The 23,949-nt window shown below is 36.2% G+C and overlaps 1 protein-coding gene across 2 annotated transcripts in view; it reads left to right on the top strand.

The window, feature by feature from the left end:
• glra3 (glycine receptor, alpha 3) overlaps positions 1–23,949 on the top strand; it is a 57,791-nt gene that overhangs the window by 13,388 nt on the left and 20,454 nt on the right. For both annotated transcript variants that reach the window (XM_088646246.1, XM_088646168.1), the window contains exons 2-5: positions 12,866–12,993; positions 14,484–14,551; positions 19,472–19,695; positions 21,087–21,169. In XM_088646246.1, the coding sequence (XP_088502372.1) occupies positions 12,866–12,993; positions 14,484–14,551; positions 19,472–19,695; positions 21,087–21,169 (503 nt within the window). The remainder of the gene's footprint in view (positions 1–12,865; positions 12,994–14,483; positions 14,552–19,471; positions 19,696–21,086; positions 21,170–23,949) is intronic.

Here is a 23,949-nt window from a genome sequence, read left to right on the forward strand (position 1 = left end):
GAACCATAGAAGTATTATCTTTCGCTACAGCTCAAAGCCCTTACAGAAACATTATGTGCAGGTGAAGGCTTTCTGAAAGAGGCTTAGAGTTCATGCCTGATAAAGTCAACAGCACTGGGAATTTAATGCATTACTATATTGCCAACAAACCTACCAAGAAAACCACTGGGTTTTCATGTGGTTTGTTGATCTAACTAATTAAAGGCATAAGCTCGTGAAGTAGTATCCAATTCTTATAGGCTAAACATGAAAATGCCACAAATCACTATACTGTAAGTTTAACTATTTTTTTATTTGTTGTTGAATTGATTTACTGTACTGTTACTGTGCGTGAGAGTCTATCTTTTGCGCTGAAGAGAAAGTAACTTGCTCCACTTTTTTGCTGTGATTTATTTCATGTAATATAGTAGATATGTTACTGTATATCTTCATTGACTTCCATCCCAAATTGTCACTAAGTGTGTAAAAATTTCAGAAGCATGCAAAATAATTCAGGAAAGAATATATTCTGCTAGGACAGTGTAGCAACCAGCATTCCTAACTTACAATAACATTTGCTCTCTGCACTCTATGACAGCAAAATATTTTTTCACTTAATATAGTTAAAAGAGCCAAAGGATAAAATGCATCATGAAATTATGCTGCCTGTACGTTTTGATTTCGACCGTGTGTGATTGTGTACAGTACTATTCCTTTTTAGGAATGCCTAATTTTCAACAATACTGTATGTAAAAGAAACAGTTTCCCTCAAAGCTGACTGGAAACGATCCAGGGTGTCTCCCATGTAATCCATGTGGACATGTACTGAAGAGTATGTATGCATTGAGTTAAATAATAACTTACTAGTTATGCTAAAGTAAAAGCAATTTTACTTTAGCAATTACTATATCAATTTCAATTCTGGATATAATACAGTATATTGCTTTTTATTTGGTATTATTTGTATGGCCATATTATCTCATAATTTTGAAGATACCCAATAAAAATACCCAATGCTTACCTCTTTGTGTTGCCTCTAAAACTCTTAGTACCTTTGTCTAAAACTTTAATTCGATTTCAGAAATGAAAACATCTCCACTCTTTGTTTTTCCCCTCCCACAACAGTGCTGGCATAACATGTCGTTGCAAAACCTATTAGGTGCTTCCACAGGGAATGTCTAGCATGTACTGTACATGCCAGAGTCAGTCCATGTCACTATGTGTCAGGTCTCAAAAGGCACGCCTAAAGGTTACGATGAAGCTTATGATTATGATGGTTATTGGCATTTTGACTTTAGTTATTATACAATGAATTATTACACTATAAAAAGCATGTAGTATCATCCGCTTAATCAAGATAAGATGTCACTAGGTGGCTACGGTACTCAGTGCATAAGTTATACAACTCGTTTACTTCCACAGCAGTGCAATGCAGATTATACTTCACAAATGCAGTTATAATAACACAGTGCTAAAATATTGCTGGGCATCAGGGGATATTTATATATCCTCTGATATATATTTATTTTTATAGTGGGAGGCACGGTGGCTCAATAGTTCATTGTTCATAGTTGTGGTGGTGCTTTTTGCAGGAAGTTTTATGTTCTCCGTGTGTTCTTGTGGGTTTCCGGAAGAATTTGCCCTGATGTGAGTGTTTTGCTGAAATCTCATCCAGGGTGCACCCTGCCTTGTGCCTGTTGATTGCTCTGGCTCTGGCTCCCCCACAACCCTGAACTGGATGAAGTGGTTGGAAATTGACTCATGGATACTTGTGTTTTTGTGTATCGAATAGCTGATACTTCACAGTTTAGCACCATTGAGACTGTGCATATATACAGTACATGTATATGTGTACAATGATTTTTACAAATAGTGTATATGAGTACTGTATGGAGATTATTATATTTGTAATGTGCTATGGTTACACAGTTCTCTCTGTGAGCTGTTTGAGTAAAACAGTTGCTTAATTATGATATTTTGATTTTTCAATTTTCTTTGGAATAGCCCCACACCTCACCCAGTGTTGTTCTCTTTCTCTATGCTCCATGTGTTGGAATGGAATCTAGAGCTCATACTGTATGGTAGGTCTCATTCCCTTTTTTACATCTCATTTCATTCATTGAAAAATAGGCTTGGTCTTTCAAACGAGAATTTGATTATAAATAGTAATAAGGTATGAATATGTATGCAAGAGCTTGGCAGCCTGGGTCTACATGGGTATACTACACAGCACTAAGTAGCCAGTGCTGTAAAATTACTATTTTTGTTTTTCAACCAATGGTCCCTAAGAAGACAGTATTTTAGCCAAGACTGCTCTGTAAACAGCTTGGTGTTTCTGGACATAGAAACAGAGACAAATACACCTTCTAACTGAGTCGGACAGTAAGGCATATGAAGCGCCATATGAAGGCCATTTTCACAATTTCCATCCAGTAAAAAAAAGACATACTACAGTAAAGAAAAATCAGATTATTGTTCTTAAGACCACATTTTTAAGACTTACCAGTCCTTCTGGGAAGTAGGGAATTGAGGCAAAGACCTAAGCCTGATGGAAATCTGTCACTTGTCTCAACCAATACAGAAAGCTACAGCAAGGCTCTTGTAAAAAGCTGTGGATTATTCAGACTTGCTTAAAAAACAGGCAAAATGTTGAGAAATTATAAATGCTGCCATGAGATTGCTGACAAACGTTTATTCTTTGATTACCTATGTCACTCTAACCGAGGATAAAAAGTTTAACTCCATTGCAAATGCAATTTTCATGCCAGTTCTGATTATGGATGCCAAAGCAGAAAAAAACTAATTATTTGAGTATCTCACCAACCCAACAGGCTGATCTTCTGCTGTTCATAAGCTTGAGCCAACATGCAGAGGAGCCCCGGACCTGTCTTCAGTCTATGGGACCTAATTAATATCGGGTGTCTTGCTGAAAGGCCTCACAAAAAAATTGAATACTTACTGTATAGAGAACAATATAATTCTTATTCAGTAATATCATTTGTACAAAACAAAGGAGGTACAAATGCACTTCACAAAAGTATACAGAGTTACTGTATACTGTATATATAATATAAAGGTACAAATCAATAAATAACATTCCTTGCATCCTATATTGTATTATGAAAGGCATACAGTGTACATTGTGAGAGGGTGATGACTCGTTCATCACACGTTCCAGGATTATTTTCCTTAAATTATGAAAGGGGAAGATAAGTATCTAACATAAATTCTGTTCATAAAAGACCCATCCTTTAGCATAAGCTTGACATTGAGTTTCAGCAAAATCAACTTTGCAGTGCAGCACCTGTGCTGTTTTCTTTTAAATGTAATAAGACACTATGGGAACCATTGGGTAGAAAAAATCAGACTTCTAAGAAAACCAAGGCCAAGGCATAATATAAAGGTACAGGAGGGTAAAGGGAAAAAAAGGAAAAAAGAAAAAATAATCAGTACTAAATGCACCCAAAGCTGGAAACATGCTGTATGCTGGATGTGAAACCCATAAAAGACCTTTAAATATTACTGATATCTTATAAGAAAAGTAAAATTCAGGTGAAAATGTAATAGTATTTTTACTAAGCTTATACACACGATGCTATTACACATTTTTCTCTTAAAGAGCTTTTGTAGAAAAGAAAAGACATGGAAGTTGTATGTTAAGAAGATATACAGTACTTTCTTTCTGATTTTTGATTACACTGTACTACAGCTTTCAGTATATGGGTAACTAGTAGTTTTAATGTAAAAAGTAGCTTTTCCTTGAAATATTCTTCTAGTGAAGGGTAAGATCGACACTTAAGTTCAATTCTAAATTCATTCTGTATATGGAATAGATATTAAGATACTACCACAGGAGAGTACTTTAAAATGACCATTAATAATAATTATTTGGAGGAGGTGATAAATGTAAAGTATAATGTACCTATGTACATGTATTGTAAATGAGGAATTAAGTATCCATTTCTTAAATGACAAGTTATTGCACTTTAAAAGGTCTAAGTTCAGCATTATTTCCTTCAAGCACACCCATATTTGAAATCCCAGGAAAAGGAAGATATATTTGATTCCTACAGTATTCATTATCACCATCAGAAACCTAAGCTGTTAATCTGCAAGATTTACTGATATCACTGAGCCACAATGAGGTGAAGGCTGCTCACAGCTTAGCTGGCATTGATAAAGATTAGTTTCATGTTGGTGATCAAAAGGTTGGCTTAGTTGAAGGCATCTGAGCCAAAGCATTTCTTTTTTGGAAAGAAATCGATAATTTCACTTGGGTCTTAGAGAGTGTGTACTTGTACAAAAAATATTTACACATTGATCCTGTGCTAAATCCGTTAAAGCAATATGTTAAACGTAGCTTGCTGTCCTTGAATATCCTGGTTTCCTGTTTGTATTTTTATGATGTAGTTTTTTTTTTTATTTTCTTCTAAAATCCTGGACTTGTTTCTGCAATATTTATAAATTAGTGGCATATGCATTGTAAAATGCAGTCACAGTCACTCATAAAATACGCACGTAAACACGTGTGTGTAAAGAGACAGACCATTAAAATTCACAGGGTCATTACAAAGACTTGCAGTAACCTCTGAACAAATGGAGCTATGCATGTACTGTAGCTGTAGCTGTGTCCAATTTACATACAGTATATGAATTCAAGTACTGGACTTGTGAATGGCAATGTAAAAAAAGATTCATCACCAATAATATACCTGTTTAAAATGACCACCTTCCTGATTAAGAAATTATTTACTATGTGCATTACATATATGTCTGATAGAAGCGTGTTTCTGAGAATTAAAGCTATACAACATCAAACATCTGTCTATTTACTGTACTTGTTCTCACAACTTTAGGAGTTTTCAGTGGTCAGAGTAGTTGTCATGTGGGTTGGTTCACCTTCCTATAAAGCTGTGACCTCATCAAGATGATCATGTCACATCTGCAAACGAAATGGGCTGGGTTCTCAAAGAAGCTTGATCCATCCTGGGAAGATGCTGCGAAACGTTATCCTGATGAAACCCTGTAACTTGTAGTTTTTGTTCCACCCCTAACTCTTAGTTTGTTAAAATGTCGTCATTCAGTGCCAGGCTATCATAGTATAGGTGTTGTTTAGAGGCACAGCACAGGTGTATCTTGAACAAGTTGGCACTGTATATGTGAAAACAGAAAAACTGGGAATGGGAATATTTCAGTAAAATGCTGAGAAAGTCACGGTGACAGTTTAAAACCCACTGCTACCAGGAGGAGTTAATGTCTGCCTAGGGCACCATTTAAGATAACTGCAGTCCTAGGGCAAGGGGTAGGCGGTCAAGACCTGCTAGTCTTATGTTAGGAACAGTTCTGCAGCCAAGGACTTGAGTTTGTATCAGTTTTTTTTTTATTTTAATTAGGTGAATTACTTCTGTGAATAAAGATAATAGCTTGGATTTCTCCTCTTTTACTTTTGTATTTCATGTTTCTGTCTGCATGCCATGTACAGTATATGAAGGAACAAGTAATAGGTTTATTCCATGCTGAAAAAAAAGAAGAAAGAGAACACAACACAACGTTTCGGCCGTGGAGCCTTCTTCAGCCTTCAACATGTACAGTATATGTTGACTTACATTTTTCAGATCAAAGTCCATGACTGTGCCCACCAGTCTGTGTAGCAGGTTACTGTACATCCCTCTAGTTCTTGTTTAGGTGAATCTGTCCTCACTGATCTGACAACGTAAATAAGTGACCAAAGGATGTTAGTGGTTTCTTTACTAATAAAACCCTCTGTGTGAATGCACTTCCCCATATGCCAGGCTTTTCAAATACATAATCATGCCATGTGTATTTTTCTCTAGTGAGGTCAGAGTGGAACAATCACTCTCATAATTTCAAACTATATGGAAAAAATCTAAGTTACAGAGAAAAATTATCCGGAATCAGGTGTGATCGAATTGTGAGATTTTAACCAGTCAATAATTGTCTCTTTATGAAGACTTTATGAAATATGAATTTGAAAATAAGAGCTCAACATGCTCTCGTTACAATCAATTTAACTAAACTAAAACACATACTGTATAGCTCAAAGGGGCCATCCTTTCAGTCATTTGAAGCTTTTCCCTGGAATTATCTTAACCTATGAATTTGGAGTTTTCATGATTTGAAATTAAAGAAGAATAAATGTGGTGTTAGATAAAAAAAAACATGTTTTAGCAATAAGTAAAAAATATTGCCCCTCATAGAGTAGCTTTGCTGCATATAAACAAATGGCCGTAATTCATGCATTTATTTAGTAAGATGTTTTATTAAAGCTGCTGAGGGGTAGCTTAACGATGAAGGTTTCTGGTTGGGGATTCTGGAACGTCACACTCTATAAGACCTCATCCGCCAGTTCCCGCTTGGTTGTGCACCGTTGCCTTGCATTAATCTCACTACGCTGTCCGTGTGGAGAGTATTCTTGTAAACGCTTCGACAGCTCTGGCTCACATCGCGCCACAGTATCCATTCTGTCATTCTCGGCTACACCCTGCAGACTTCATGCCCTTTTGCTAATAATGCATGTGGCATGCTTTTTGTTAAAGAACCTTTTTTATACCCCTTTCAAATTATTAAAGAACCAGCCTCAATCTTAAAACGCTAAATACAGCAGCTGAACAGATGCGGCACGCAGAGGACATACTCAAGTGTCAACAATGTTTGCAGTATGTAGCAAGCAAGAAAAGAGCTCTTGTTGTATATTAGTAAATATAATCTTTATTTTGAAAAGCACCTCTTGATGTTGTGGATCCATATGCTACTGTATACCAGTGAGTTAAGCATATGTAAGACTGAGCAAGAGTGAATCCGTTAAAGCAAACACAATGATGCACAAATTGTAAAACAATAAATTAAACAGAAATTAAACACAGCATGGACAGCATGGTTAGGTTGTGGTTAGGAGGCTACTGCCTCACAACTCCTGAGTCCTTAGTTTGATCATGGCCTTGTTTGTTCAACAATATAATATGTACATATACAGTATGTACAGTATACAGTACATGCAGCCTCCTACATCACTCCTACATCACTCAGATAAAACCTGTGATAAATGTCCATGAAACAATCGAGTAACTGCCTTAAAGTGGTTGCCATGGGAACACAAATTGTTGCTTATATTGTAGCTCATCAACCTTCAACAAGCTGCTGTTCAATCATCATCTCTCAAGCTGTCTCCTTAACAGTGATGAATTCCACTACACCAAAAACCAGCCATCTGCCATAAGAAAACTCAATGTTGTCGGGAATCTTACGGATTTGCATCAGTGTAACAGTCTCATATTACTAAGAAAGTGGTTGCAATGTTGTCCAGAGCCTCCATTGAAAAGGCAAATTCCAAAGCTAGCTTCTTTTACTTTGTGGCATGGTAGCACATTAATACACAACATTATTTTATATACATTACAGTATATATTATTTTTGCTGTATTGGAATTTTGGAATGTATTGGAATGGAATTTTGAATGTATTATGAACATATGATGTTACCTTTGTTGCTCTTGACTAAATATTTCAATTGAAAAATTAGATTCATAAAACAAAGAAGCTCAGTATTCGAAACAATTGTTGAAACATTTTCAACATCCATTACATAGAAAATAATTGTTACATGGCTGCCCTGTCTGAGTATGTTGCCTGATCATGAAACTAAATGAAGAATTTCACTCAGGTATTCACTAAGAGAGAAGTCAACATGCCCCAGGGAGGAGAAAGTTCTGTGTTGGATAATATCAGCATAGAAGTGGGAAAAATGCTTCGGGTACTTGAAGCACTCAAGATTTATTAGTCCCCATGGCCCAATGGTATCTTACCATTTGCACTCAAGAAATGAGAGATGTTACTCAGAAGCTATTGACTCAACTCTTTCAGTCACTTAATTCCTAGGGACTAAAGAATTGCTAATGTAGTACCCATACTTAAAAAGGATGAGAAATTAAAACCAAGTACTTTCGGCTACTGTGACATGTAAGGTAATGGAAATTAATACAAGAGCCAAACTAGGGGATGCCTGTATGGAAATAATATCATTGCAGATAGTGGACTATTTGGACTATGACTTAAAAAAGGGTGGTCTTACCTAACTAGCTTGATAGAGTTCACTGAACATAGTGCATTATGATTTGGAACAAGTAATAGGTTTATTCCATGCTGAAAAGAGAAGAGAGAAGGTAGTGTTTGATTGAGAACTGGTTATTAAATAGAAAACGGGTATAGGTAAGGGGCGAATAAGCAAATTGTAATAGTAATGTTTCTTCATTAGCCCTATACAATTTCTTGCATTAGGAATTCATCTTTTCGCATACCCCAGCTTTTCTCCATGGAGACACAGACACAGACAGGGAGAGAAGCTTGGGGTCAGAGCACAGGGTCTGCCATTGTACGACACCCCTGGAGCAGTTGGGGTTAAGGGCCTTGCTCAGGGGCCCAACAGAGTAGGATTCCTCTGCCAGCCGCGGGATTTGAACCGGCAACCTTCCAGTCACAGGCGCAGATCCTGAGCCACAGAGCCACCGCTCCGGCCTTTTTTTTTTTTTTTTCTTTTTTTTTTTATAATTGTGGTGATGTAAGCAGTAGAGCACCACAAGGATCTGTACAAGGACCACTGTTCTTCTTTAAATTCTATCAGTTATCAAGATCCCAGAATAGTTAGTAAACTAGTCAAGTTTGCAGATGATAACGAATTAGGAGAATTAGCAAACACTGTAGAAGCAGAAAATAAAGTGCAAAAGCAGTAAAAACTAAGATGGGGGACACTAAACTAAAAGAGGCTGCTTACGAAAAAGACTGTGGTGTTTATGTTGATGCTGTACTGTACATCATTTGCATCTTCTATGTAGAAAATAATTAAAACATTATTTAGTTAAAAGGGTAGGTTTATGCCAAATAACAGGAATAATGTGCCAACAGCACCCTATAAACAAAGTGCAAATAGGAAAATAGGAAAATATACCTTACATTATGGTATAGTAAAAGCCTTACATTATAGCATCCACATGGGACCAAGCTCCATGAATCTCCATGATTCTCCATGAAGAAAATCCAAGAGGATAACTAAGAAAGCTTTCACTCTCACAAATGTTGTCCCAGTAAAACTCCTCATCTGTAATACTCAGATCCCCATTTCAAAAAGTTACAGCTGTCAGTTTAGGTATCAATAAAGCTTCCATCTAAGAAAACGATGCAACCATTCTCACCATTCTGCCACAGAAATTCAACAGATCACACACTGGGTGTGTAGAAACCTTCATGCTTAGGGACTGCCACAGGTACTGGAGAAAGGAGACACTGGCAAAAAAAAAAAGAAAGAAGAACCAGGAAACCCGTAACCTAGACTACAATCCTGGAATAAGCAAATACCACCGCTAGCAAAAAACATCCACGAGATTAGGATGAAAATACGAATGGTCATTGCATGTCCTCTGGGACCTTTCTTTTTCCTTTGCTGCTGGGCTATGTTCCTCTGCAAAAGATCTGACTCAATGTTTTTACTACGGCAATACTGTAATTTCCTTTTAGAAACAGTTGCTCAAAACACACTGACACTGGATTGAAGAGAATGCACCGTAAACTGATTTCCTAACATAGCTCTCCAAGACATTTGGTGTACTGTATTTAATGATCGTAAAAGAGGAACAGTTGTTACTGTCTTTGCCTTCATACTTTGGCCAATCCAGAAGCTTCACCTATTGGTATTATTCCCATGGTCCACCATAATAGATCACATTAAAAACAGAAGGTTTAATTAAACAATATACTGTTATTTCATTACAGAGGTTCATGTCATAAAGCAGTACTCTGTGTTTCTATTTAAACATAAAGTATGAAAGTACTCGATTTAAATTACTATCTTGTAAAATGGATTTCATGGGAATATACAGTATGTATTGAGAGTTTAAGTGTGGTTCCTGCTTAAACGTTCTAGTGAAATGCTTAAATGCTCGTACAGTATGTGTGCATTTATTTCTACCCAGCTGTGACATATTCGCATTATGCCACCAATGGTCTTGAAAGAGACAGGTCACATTTTTCCGCTGCAGTAGCCATAATTACATGCAGTGAGTCACAAAGAGCCAGTGGGCAATTTTATCCATAGTAATATTTTATCCAGAACTACCCAGACTAATGATCTAAAACTATCCTAGGGGACAAATTCGTATTTTTTTAAATGTATTTGAACTTTTAAAAGAAATGTGCTTACCTTTTCTTGGGGTGTCTGGATTGAGTGCTGCAGGCAAGAATTACAATGATTCAGTTATGAATGATTTATTTAATGTATATTGTAATTTGCATTTTGTGGTTTATCCAATAACTGAAAAAAGACTGAATTAAGGAAATTTGGGAAAAAAAAACTTTTTAATTCTATGCCCATAACAGTTTAAATTATGAAGATCTCCTGTGTAATGAGCTGCTGGCACAGAACAAGATGCTTTATATAAACAAAGCATGTAATTCTCTCCCACATTTTTTCTAATTTCTGTTACTGAGTTCACGAATAGTAGGTAGTGTAGGGTCAAGTTTTTAAATGTAATTATATCAATATGACTTGAATCACAATGTATTTTACAGTCACAGCAAAGCCCCTGACTGATATACTGTAACTTTTAATCACGAAATGATGAATGATCCAGGGTTTGTTTGTTTGTTTGTTTGTTTGTTTGTTTGTTTGTTTGTTTGTTTGTTTGTTTGTTTGTTTGTTTGTTTGTTTGTTTGTTTTAAGATTAACAATAAACTTGCTGAAAATAATTTTTAAAATCATTGGTTAAAGTCATCTATAGTATGTAATGTTTATATAATTACAATGTAATATACATATCTTCAAAGCAATTTCCCCCACATGCTTATTAGTTAAATATAATCCAGTATGCTGGCAACTTGCAAGTGGATTACATTTTCAAAATACTTTTTCATATCACTGGTTAGGAATTTAAAACAGACCTACAGATTTAAATATCAACTGCATTCAGTTTCGAAGGTTTCCAAACAAGCTACAGTGTCATAAAATATTAAAAGCCATGTGGCAGTAACATATTTTAACAGTAATAGTTTACAGTTACAGTCCAGTACAGACCGTGCATTGACAGGAGAAGAAAAGGACAGTAGTGTTATCGTGATTGTGTTGTTATTAGAATGGTACATTATAGGTCTGTACAGCAGGGTACCATAAGACAGACTACAATAGATCCCCACCATTGTCAGTGATCTCCTCCCTCCTGAAAAGATGTGTGTTCAAGGGACTGCAATCCACGTAAAAGGCAATGCAGATCCAACCACAGAGAAAACGTCTTTCTTTCAAAGGGACCTGCCTATAGTATCTGTGTGCTGGGGAAGCTTTGAAATAAACACGATGAACTTGTCACAACCTCCAGAAGAGTGTTGTCCATTTATTTTGTGTCCATATAACAATTAAGTCTCATTGGATCAGATTAGGAAACCACTTATAGATCACTTTGTTCAGGAAGCTAAACAGATAATCACTTTCAGGTCTCTGTGGTAATTCCACAATACCTATTGTTTTGTCCTGAGTAATCTTCCAACGTGTTATCTTCTGTTCTACCTTTCTTGCATGTTTAAACAGTATTTGTTTTATACCCATCACTCGCTTAACTCAAAAACCAGTTTAATGACCAACTATTCACACATGTTAAATAGTTGTCACCAAAATAATTATGTTCCCTGACCATACAGCAATCCAGAATATTAACACAGCCATTTCAGATTTTGCCAGCTGTGTTTGTTGATCCACTGACTGCTGTAGCAGAGCCACCATCATAGTCAGTCTAGGAGAAACTCATTCATTCAATTTCTTATATGCTATAAAAGAAATGAGAGAATGGTCCAATGTTTTTTTTTTATTTCCCTCCCATCTCAGGTAGTTCAGAGATGAAACAATAAAATCAACTGTGGAAGATAACAAAAAAGGTTACAATTGGGTGGGTTGCTGAGAGGAATCATGGTTCTACAGTCTGGTCCTCTAGGATTGGCACAGAATGTTACAAAACGTTAATACTGGAAATAATTAGAACTTTTTCATAACTGGAAATATTCCACTAACATTATTTAATTCTAATGCTTAAGTGTATTGTGATTATTTGCCACAAGACATATATATTTAATAATAATTTCACAATTAAATCTTATCACTTAAAGAATTAAAAGACAGTGGTCCAAGGAAAAATATTTAATGACCACTTGAATAAGGTATATCACGCTTGTCCATAGTACTAACTCCTAAATAATGCCTTACACAGATCACTTTAATAGTGTTACAAATACGGGTTCCAAAAATAGATAAATACCAGAAAATGACTGAGCAGGTAAATCAATAATTAAAATCATAACCCTCAACGTAGATTTTGCCAAGAATATATCCAAGTGGTTGATATAATAAAGCATCTGAGTTCTTTGTTCTCTGACACATAGAACTCTGGTGAAAATAATAATGTCAGGCACACTGGGATAAACAATTATTTATAAATAATGACAACACACACGAATAAATCCACAATATAAACAAAAAACATACAAGTTACACTTTTAAAACACAAACAAGACATTCCAGAGGCCTACATCCTGACCAACCATGATATCCCAGGCTGGTACCAAGTATTCAAATCCTCTGTAACACCTACATTACATGCAGTAGGCCAATAAGAGAGATAAATCTCCCTTCCAAACCAATAGAATATGACCTACAGTACAGTTTAATCATCTATAAATCTGGGTGCTACACAGTAAATTCTTAAACCTGTCTAACTATTATTAAGATATTTAGTCTGAAACTCTAGTTTTACATATCATTATAAATGGTTGTGAAAGATTAATCAACAGCATGTGTTGTACAATAGATGGTTTCTCAGAAAGTTGTTTGCTTTCAGCTTGGTGGCCTCAAAGGAACCTGATAGTGCCCGAAGTAGAGCAATGCCAATGTCACCTTCAGACTTTCTGGACAAACTTATGGGAAGGACTTCAGGATACGATGCCAGAATCAGACCAAACTTTAAAGGTAATTTAATTTAAAAATGAGGAGAATAACTAAAAATTAAATCCATCCCTGTATTGGATGTACTGTATTTCTCTCCAGTATTTATTTGGTTTTGTTTGGTTTCTACTCTACAGAATCGACAGGAACTGCAATGTTCTCTATCATAAACTGAGGATAATGATGCCCCTATTATCCCCAGTTTATGATTATCCTTGACTGATCAGCAGCTTACAATAGTTGTTCCTGCATTCATTGCATCCTTATAGTGACAATATGCTGGTCTTTGTTCCAAACTCTATTTCTCTCAAGACTGTCTAACTGTAGATCTCTCTTGCCAATCTTCCTACATCAGCTGCCCATCCTCCCCAAGTCCTCCAAATTGCTTTAGCTCAATAACATTTTTCTGCTTCACTTCTCCCATGAAGCCTACCCTCTTCATGGGCTGTCTTTCCCTGCTCATATTCAATTGTCATCCCTGCCGCTCTCTTCATCATCTGCCCCCTCCTGTCTATAATTCATTGCTTGTACTCTTATCCCATCTCATCATCACTACTGATCTGTTGACTGCTCTGCTGATTTTTCTCTTCAATCAATCTACTGTAATGCCTTCTTATTCTCCCCTTTTGCATCTCTGTGGTGGCACAGAAATCCTGGGCATATCAGGACTGGATCCTTTCATGCCAGTCCTTTGCCTAAGTCTGCCTTTGTTTGCTGTAATTGCTGAGCTTTGATATTTGCATAGTGTAAAATTAAATGGAATATGTTGAATTGTAACCTTCTGTAATCTTTCCTCTGTATTCATTTCGTATAGACCGGTAATTGTTTTAGGTTCAATTTGTTTGAATGAAGACTCATCCAAAGTAACCGGGAAGAAGAAAGTTGGAGATGCAGGAAGAAGAAAACAACATGCATGAACTGAAATCACAAATGTTGATGTAACCACCAGTTGTTCTTAATAATAGCTATTGCAGTGCACGATTCTCTGTCCATGTATTTGCATTAGTGAGTACGATCTGGAAAGATCCAGTTTCAGCATGAAACTCAACAAAGGGTTTGTCAATGTATTGAACTTAGGAGGATGGAAACATGACTGGATTGATGTTTGTGCCAATGTATTTATTCGTGATCTATATTTCATTGTTGTGAAAATCAGCTGGATAGGTCACCAGCCAGGATGGGACTCAATGCATCTAGCAATCCAATTGATGATGACTTAGACATGTTTATGAAAAAGCTATGTTATGGACTGAGTTTAGTGGGAATTGTTCAGGTTCATTCTAATTTGTGTGGCACTTATAATGCTACGTAGTTTGACAGCTTCTGTGCTCTACAATTGCTTCACTGACGCAGATCTTTACAATACATTGACTTACGGAAAAGAAAGTGGAGACAGGCTGTCAGAAAGTACAAAGCATTGTTGTGCAAGCACTCAACAAAATTTGAAACACAATGGCAATTGTTTTTAATGTTATGTATTGCTGACAATTTGATTTGTGTTGTTTTGTTTTCAGGACCTCCTGTGAATGTAACGTGCAACATATTTATTAACAGCTTTGGTTCAATTGCTGAAACAACAATGGTATGTAATATTAAATTTGATCAATTTATAATTATTCCTATAAATATATTTTCATTTTGGGGCAAACTTAACTTTTTAATTGCTGAAACAATTACGATATATTTTTATTATTTGTTCACTTATACAGTATTTGTCCAATCAAAGTATTACTGTTAACTATAGTATCTTTTTTCCTCTTAAACACCTGCACCACCATTTATGAATAATTCTGTAATTAAACATCACTGCTCAAAATAAGTCAACCTTATGCTAAGACTGAGAGGAACCATTCTGTTAAAAATAACGTTTGTTGGCTGTTACGACAAGTCTCAGTACAGTTCTCTCTGAAGTCATATATTCAAGACAATTCTTAACATTTAATACTGAATTTATATATCCAATGGATCTTTGGTAGTGAAGTAGTGATTATAATAAACATTTGTTGCTATGTATCTAAGGTTGCCACAGTAATGTAGTGGTTAGTGCCACTGGCTCCCTGCTCCAGGGTCCTAGGTCAATCACTGAGTTGATGTCCTGTTCTGTATAAAGTTTGCATGTCCACATAGTGTTTTGTGCAGGTTTTTTCCAGGTACCCTAGTTTTCTTTCTCACCGCTGAAGGCAAACAGGTTGGTTAATTATGTGCAATAATTAAGCTTCCATGGGGATGGTAACAGGGCACCTCTGCTAATTAATCTGCTCTATCAGGAGAAACAGCCCTAGTGTATCTCTGCCCTGTGCTTGGATTCAGGAGTCGTTTTCAACAGGGGGAACTAGAAAAAGAAAAATTTCACCTATGTCCCTAGGCATTGAAATCATGCCCAGTGATTTTGCTTTAAATCTTAAATAGCAGAGGCTACCATTTTAGCACAGATGTACTGCGTTCTGCTCTTTACAGCAGATGTGTGCAGATGCACACAGCTCTGTGTCTGAATTTACAGTGTTCCTTGCCTGCTGTTACACTCCACAGCTTAATGGGAAACAAACACCACCCCAGCTTAATAAAAAACACAAACCTTTTAAAATATCTAAATTTATGAAGTTCTTTCTTCTATCTGGTATTGTATATGTAGAGAAAGGCTTCTGTTGGACAACTGGCAGATAACATACTGTAGTACAGGGGACATACACAAGGGTGAAAGCTTGTATTGTTTACACTCCTCTGTGGTTCAATGCCCCAGCTGTGTTTACTCCCAGAGTGTGCCTGAATGTTCGTATTGTGCAATGTGTAAAATTATTTGATATACAAAACACATTTGAAGAACCGGTGAGTCTGGTGAATGGATGTATTGTAAACTGAGTGAGCTTTCAGCAATAATTTGGATCACAGAAAACATGCACCGTTTTTCTTTTTTAAAGGACATCACTGTTCTTTTTGCTGTGGAATTCTATTGTGGCAATACGATAGTGCTCTCTCTTGAAGTATGAAGTTTTGTCTTTGCCAGATGGTAAAAAATCCTGTGGGTCTGGGGATTAATTCACAGTTCAGTTTTTCTATGAGCAATGTGCCTGTTAGAACTCTGTATAAGATGTGCAGTTGATAAACATATGTGTGTCAGTATCTGCCTGTCCATCCATGCAGATACGGTATACATTAAAAACAGGAAATTGCTATTATGAATAAATTCAATTTATATAATAAAATGTATTACTGTATATAAAATAGTTTCATATAATAAAATTATAATAATATAATGAAACTGATATTGTTCCAATATATGTATATATTATCCCTATATACAATATGTATCCAATACACTCCCATTCTATATTCTATTTATCCAATACATTTGTTGTGCTTTTAATGCCTCTCAGTGCATTTTAAAGTCAGACACAATTTTGTGATCACTTTTGACTGTCACTTTTTTGCATTCTTTTCTGCGTATATGTTTTCAAAAACCATTTAAAGGCTGAACCATAAATATTATTTATTTAGCAGTCAATCTTATGCACAGCAACCTACAAGCTTAAAAGTGTACATTTTCTGCAAGTGCAAGGAACATGTTATCCTATTAAGAGATTCGAAATCCAGTTTGTCTTTTCAAGAGGAAAAAAACAACAAAAGAATATTAAGCTGTTATCGACTGTTAAATATTACACAGAATTTGACATTGACAGAAGCAATACACTGTAAGGGGGATGATGAATTAAGGCACCCGCAGAGGGTTTCTCCACTAAACGTACTGTTCCATGTGGAAAAAAGACGTACTGTAGCACTTGTTAGTTCCACTGACTCCCAGCTCTAGGGTCCCGGTTCATCTCTGGGTCGAAGCACTTTTCTGCATGCAGTTTGTACATCAACGGGTGACCATGTATATGTACCAAATTATCTCTAGCTAGGATAGCTGGGACAGCTGCCTCTTGCTATCTATAACCTAGCTTTTGATGGTGTAAAGGGAGCCGGTCCAGGCTCCCGCGAAGCGTAGTTCAGGACCCTATGCAGACGGTATAATCCGGAAATAAGTGGAGAAGGACATCAGGGGAGGAGACAAAGAGGATCAGGATGGATTGACAGACAGGGGGGTGTGACGATGGTGATCCGGGTGCTCGGGGGGCGTGGCGATGGCAAGACAATCCAAAAGGAGGAATCCGGGTTGCCGTCCAAAGTCCAAAACCAGGAAATCCATCCAAGGAAAGACAAATAAAAAACAGGGACATGGAATAAGGAGATTAAAAATGGAGTGACGAGGCCAGCTTGGTCAGGACGCCGTTAGGAGGCCTATGCCCTCAAGCTGCGGATGTAGGGCGACTTGAAGCAAGGCGGGCCTCTGGGCGTCCGTCTTCCAATGCAGAGCCAGGAGCAGCGAGAGTGCCAGGCTTAAATAAGGAGGGACAAACAGAGAACAGGTGCACATAATCAAATAAAATACGAAAGGGGCGACGCACCCTTAACAGGATGGATTCCGATCATGACAGATGGACATAATGGAGACTAATTCAAAAAACATAACTCTCCAAATCAAGTCTTTTAGATTGGGGAAATCTACTGTATATATTCAGACATCCTGCTGAACCTTTAAGCATGCAGAAAAAGACAGCTCTTTAATTTTAAAATAAGCACCACAAACATCTGTGGAATAGTACATTTGGGTTGCCCTTACCTGTTCTCATGAGTATTATACCAAATATCAAGCTTCTGCTTGAGCACGTACTCATTCAGTTAAGTCAAAAGGCCAAGCTACCAAGTATTATGATGTTTGTGTCTGCTGTGTTTTGGGTTCTGTAACATTATCTCTATGACAAGGCTCATAGACAGCCTGCATACTCACTGTGGCATGGCCTCACTACATTTCTATAGTAATACAGATGTGTTTATGGATCCTGTAATAAACAATATTATTAATGAAATAGGGAGAAGTCTATACAGCAAATGCTGCACAGTATATAGACTGTTGGAGTCATAACCCATTAGAGATCACTTCACTGTCTCACAGGACGTGACTGAGTACTGTGCATCAAGATAACACTTACAGTCACTTACTGTTATATTTCACACTTCTGTAAGTTATAAATGGTACTGTATTTTTCTTTCCTCTGTTCTAAACAATATTTCACATTAAAACATGCGCGCTGGACAGTTTGTCACAGCTGTATTCTAGCACAGCATACACTTTCAGGAAGGTACTTTAGAACACACTTAAAAACAAAGAAACAGTGACATTTCTGGGACAGAGAGACCAAGGCATGTTTATAGCTCTTCAGGACTTGAAAGAGCAAACCTCATTTAATTTGATGTATTCGCATATAACTAGCTCATCTATTTGATGAGTACATGACACTGTATTTTTCAAGACTACTGCAAATAATGTGCGAGATTGACAAGTTAAAAAAAGAATCATATTCTTTATCATCGCTAAACATTGTCCACTGAACAACTACATTAGTCACAACCAAGAACTAAACCATCAGCTTAGTAAACAATGTATTTCATCATGTTCTTTATTTTTTAGTACTGCCTTCAAGCAAAATTACTTTCCTAAAATATTTGACAGGGTACATTTCTCTGGGAGAAATATTCTTTGTCAGGTGCAGAACCCTGTCTTCCTCTCAGGCTGCTGCTTGGCCAATACTTTGATACACAGTATAGGAATTCTTTTGAAATCCAGAGTGCCCCAAATCATCATTTAGCCTAGCTGTAATTTTATTATTGCATGTTATTATGTTCTGTTTGGGTGTTGCAGTTACACATTTGTCTAAACGTGTTACAAATGTGTCTAAATTGCAGAGTTGTACTATATTGTGCTAATGTTGTCAGTTGTCCAGCAAACCCAACGGTGTCAATTACAGCAAGTGCTATATAACACTGCACCATGAAGTGGCAGAATTGCGTTTTGTACCCTTTGTAAAAAAGTCTTTGTTCAATATAGAACAAGCTCGGGGGATATGAGAAAAACATTTTTTCACTTTATATTTACATGCAGTCAGGTCTGAACTACATGTCTGAGATGAATCAGTATTTGAAAATCTTGTTCAGAGGCAGAGACTAGCATTATGTTATTGTGGTCCATGAACTTTACGTCCTTTACGTCTTGGATCAATTCCAAGTAACTGCAAACCTTACCGAGAAAAACCCGCTTTCCGATAACAGATGAATGACTATTTGCATGCCAAGTCATCTTTAAAGATGTGCAAAGAGTGCACACTTGACTTTTGAATTTAATGACAATTTGATATTACTGTATCTTTATTTTGTTTTCCTTGGGAATCCGTATGCTTTCTGTGAACATGAACTCTGAGAATTAAGAAGATCATTTTTACTAAGAATAGTAAAGCTCATGTTTTGCTGATACAGACCATTCAAGTAATCTGAATCTGGTCTCCATTACTGCAAAGCATGTTTACCAAGGTTCATCAAGAGGTCCGATGTGTACAGTATATGCAGTTTTAACAATAACAGCACTGCCTGTATGAATATAAATAATGCCTTCTTGTTTCTCTCCCAGGATTACAGAGTGAATATATTTCTGCGTCAGCAGTGGAATGACCCAAGGCTGGCTTACAGTGAATACCCAGATGACTCACTGGATTTGGACCCATCTATGTTGGACTCTATTTGGAAACCTGATTTATTTTTTGCAAATGAGAAAGGGGCTCACTTCCATGAAGTTACCACAGACAACAAGCTCCTTAGAATATTTAAAAACGGAAATGTCCTTTACTCAATCAGGTGAGCATACCAAATGTCAATGCCCCACACTTGATTTTATATTGTGTACAATGTAAGACGTTGTACAAGTAAATTAATCTGAAATAAGTTATTAATTAAATTGGTACTCTAAAATACGTCTTGACATTTTTATTGAAGACATTTACTTTTTTCGTATATTGACAGTGCAAGTCTAGGAATTATGTTTCATGGAAATAAAGAGAAGCAAACTTATTTTGAAAATCATATTGCAGCAAATCAAATAGAAAAAGACTATATTTTCATGGAGAACTAGTGTAAAATCCCAACAAAAGACAGTGTCTTTTAAAATTCTAACCTGCCTTAGATAAATGTGTTGTCTTTGACACGGAAATGGAAATTGTCAAAATGTGGTGTTGCAGCTGACAGCACAGGAGACTTGAGATTAACAAGGATCCAGTAAGAACACTTAGCCTCTGGGTAGAATCTCTTAAAAAATGCTTCAATTATAATACTAAATGGACACCTGCAGCTCTCACTTTAAAGTAGGTGCTTGTCACTTACACTTTCATTCTGAAGTGTCAATACTTTCAAGTGACAGCCCAAAACAGTGACTCTGGTCACTTTGTAAAGAATTTGTACAGTATTCAAACAATCACATGTTCAGTTGCAATCAAGATTCATGTACGGCCTGTCACACTAAGTCAAGCTTCTGATCCCTATAGCACATCCAAAATAATTGTCCACTCTTTTAGTTATTTTCTCCAGTTATAAGAATAATGCATACTTTGTGCATAATATACTGTAAATTTGTGCAATAGATTAGTATGGTAGTTTTGTATAGAACATTTTATTATCTGTGGGCACTACAATAAAATAAAGCAAAATCAAGAACATTAGAAACCCATGAATATGCTTTTTAGTACAACAAACTCAACAGAATTAAAACCTGGAGTATTTATAGTTTAAACAGTTAAAACAGCAAGCTCTGTTGTGAGCTGGTAGCCACAGCCTTGGACCAGCAGAACACAAAGCTAAATTTTAGAGCCTAGCATTGGGAACCAAAAGCAAGCAGAAATGTCATGTAAACGTATGGAGAGAGAATTCACCAATGTAATCAGGAGCCCACCTGGTCAAGGCTTCAAAATTGTTGTAAGTAATCTAAAGGGACCCAATGCAAAGCAGCTAAAATATACAGTGTGTTATTGTTTTCTGTTTGGTCGGTCTTTGGGGGGGAACAGAAATTGTATCAGACAAATGATACTTTCGAAAAATGCCTGTTTCCAAAATCTTTTTGACTTTGTGGCAATATGTATGGTCCATAATCTGTCTCAGATGAATCTATGGCTCTTGGTTATGTGAGAATGCAATGCAATTGTCAGATTCACATTATTCATTATGTTAATCAGAATTTTATTTCTTGTTTATTGCAGATTGACTTTAACACTTTCTTGCCCTATGGATCTTAAAAACTTTCCAATGGATGTACAAACTTGCATAATGCAATTAGAAAGCTGTAAGTAGTAAATCATTACCATCAATTCCAGTAATTCGTTTTGGATTGATTTCATATTGGTGTAGATTTTTTTTTTGGCAACACTAATTTATTGCAGTTCTCTGTTCCCTTGCTCTGTTCTGTCTTCTAAAGGCAGAGTTGATTAGATGAGCTGGCACCCAATTTCAGGGTAAAACGTGTCAAAACATTCAGCTGTTTCCACTATGCTGGGGGGTTTGTCATCTCATCAGACAACCCCAAACTGCACATCAAAAACAATCCCCTCTGTTTCAATCAATGGGAGTTATACCTATGCCACAACACCACATCCTTTTAATATATGAGAGAATGAACATAACAAGCATACATATCCAAGAAATTTCAAAGCACAATTTAGGGCAGCCCAGCATGTAACAATATACAGTATATATATAAATAAAATATACAAAGCAATTTTTTCATTGACAAAGAAACCGCAGAAATTTTATTTAACATCTTAAAACCCGTCTCAAATCTTTTTAAATATTAAAAATTGCATAGTTCATGGAAATATCAAACTTAAGGGAAGTGTGAAATTATGGTTGTGTTAGTGCAGGTATAGAAGATACTGAGTTAGACCTGGGAAGATTATAGTACATGAGGAGGATTTAATTATTAATTTAAATCTTTTAAATCTTTTAAATAATAATTTTAATCATATCATAACATAGTCAGTATTTGCTATTGTTCTCAGTTCTATAGTATATAAACTAAGGAACACTGTCAGAGAAGAAAATAGAATAAATCTCTTTACAAAAGGTTCATTATTCCATTGCAGGCTGCAGCATGGAACTATTGGCAACCATGATGGACAAAAACCTTTGTTTTGTTTCTTTATACTGCAAGATTTTTCTATCATACATGAGATGCCCACAACATTTTTAAACTAGAGCTGTTCTCAGGTTGACTGGACAACTGGAGACTCATTGACCACATGGAGTCAGTGATGAATTGCTTACACCAGTAGTTTCTGTAAAAACTGGATAAATGTGAGCTGCCATGGGCTCAGATTTCCTGATTCCTAGCATGTCTCAGGTGAGCATTAAGAAGTCTTGGCCAGCCCTGACTTCATTAATTCATGAATGTCAAACATGAGGAACAAGCTAGGGGCAAGCTTACCTTTGTGGTCCATTTATGGCACATTTAAACCTTTGGGTGAATCAATTAATTGGCAAGAGAATATATAACAATAAATAATGTAAGAAATTAATCAGGACCCAGAAAACTAGTTATATTTGGTAATTTAGCAAAAATCAAGTATTGTGCCGCAAAAAGTGTCTGGAGGATACACTAGATGAAACATTTTAGCTATCAAATGGAGTCAGTTACACAACCAACACATAATGATATAAAAATGGAAAAGACTGTCCCATCCACCACAGCTCATGTCTCAAAAGAAGGAATGGATCAAAACTGCTGAGCTCCCCTTCTGAGCTACTTAACTGAAAAGAATATATACTGTATATGTATATATTATTTTACCATTTATGAGACATTGCATCTCTTGGTAGTTTACATTTCAAATTACTTCCATTGCCTAACATTTAGCAACCCTGACACTGTGAAATGTTAAGCTTCTTTTCTGCATAATTCTTTTACTGCTCCTTTTAAATACTGTACCTGCTCCACCTCCTTCAGAGAGAAATCATACCCTGCTGCTAGAAATCTTCTAGAAATGTACTATCATGTTCTTCAGCGCAAATAAAACAATATTGCGTAGACTGAATTATCCTTAGGGGAAGGATATCTGAAGTTACCCTTGGGTAGATGCAGATGTGTTGGAACTGAAAAAAGAATAAAAATGAGGGAATGAGTCTAATCTCTGGGGCGAAATCAGGAAATGAGACTACAGCAATGGAATTGAAAAACAAAGAATGGAAACTCATATATTGAATTTTATATGCCTTCTTGGATTAACAAGTCATCTTGTTGCCGTTAATTGTCAAAAGGCTTATTAAAGTGAATCCCGCTGGGTTTCAAGAATACAGTTCAGTCAGAATTTAAAAATTCTCAGGTTTGGAGAACACTATATAAAACTGAAACAAAATATCAACCTCCTTTTAAGAACACCCTGCTGTCTTTTAATTATATTAATATATTTTTTCCATACTTTTGTAATCAGTACAAGTGGGGCTACATAATGCTTCTAAATTACTTCAGTCTTCAGTTCTGTTGAATTTCATAATGGTTTGTAAGCTTTCCACTGCAGGATATTGTACAGTAAGTAGCACATTAATTTTGGAGTTTATGAAGGTGTTTATTATTAAGATTGTTTTAAATTATCAGTTTATACTTTTTTAGAATACAACTTCTTGTTGATATATTACTGACAATTGTGCAATTAAACCTGCAATAACTGAACAGTATTTTTCTGCATGCACTGGCATTTGTCCTTTCCTAGCATGCTGAGGTCATGAGAATACATATTCCAGATGATCATAAAAATGTTAACTATTCTTTCGTTACAGCTGTACATTAACATGTTCGGATGCTTACAGTTAACAATTATTGAGTGAAAATGCTGGTATGAGCGGTGATCCAACTCTCCCTCCTTTTAAGATTAAAGCTGAAAAAGATAATATGGACATTGCTCAATTATATAAGGAAATATAAATTCCTTCCAATTACATTTGCTATAATTTATTTAAGTACTTTTCACACACCACCTCCTTTCCAGTACAGTAACTGCCCTGGGGATACTTGCCTTGTAGTGTTTAATGCTTCAGAAGATAATTTGTCTTTGCTTGTAGACTCTTTTATTA

The sequence above is a fragment of the Lepisosteus platostomus genome, chromosome 1, assembly GCF_059453375.1.
Source record: "Lepisosteus platostomus isolate fLepPlt1 chromosome 1, fLepPlt1.hap1, whole genome shotgun sequence".
Lineage (NCBI taxonomy): Eukaryota > Metazoa > Chordata > Actinopteri > Semionotiformes > Lepisosteidae > Lepisosteus > Lepisosteus platostomus.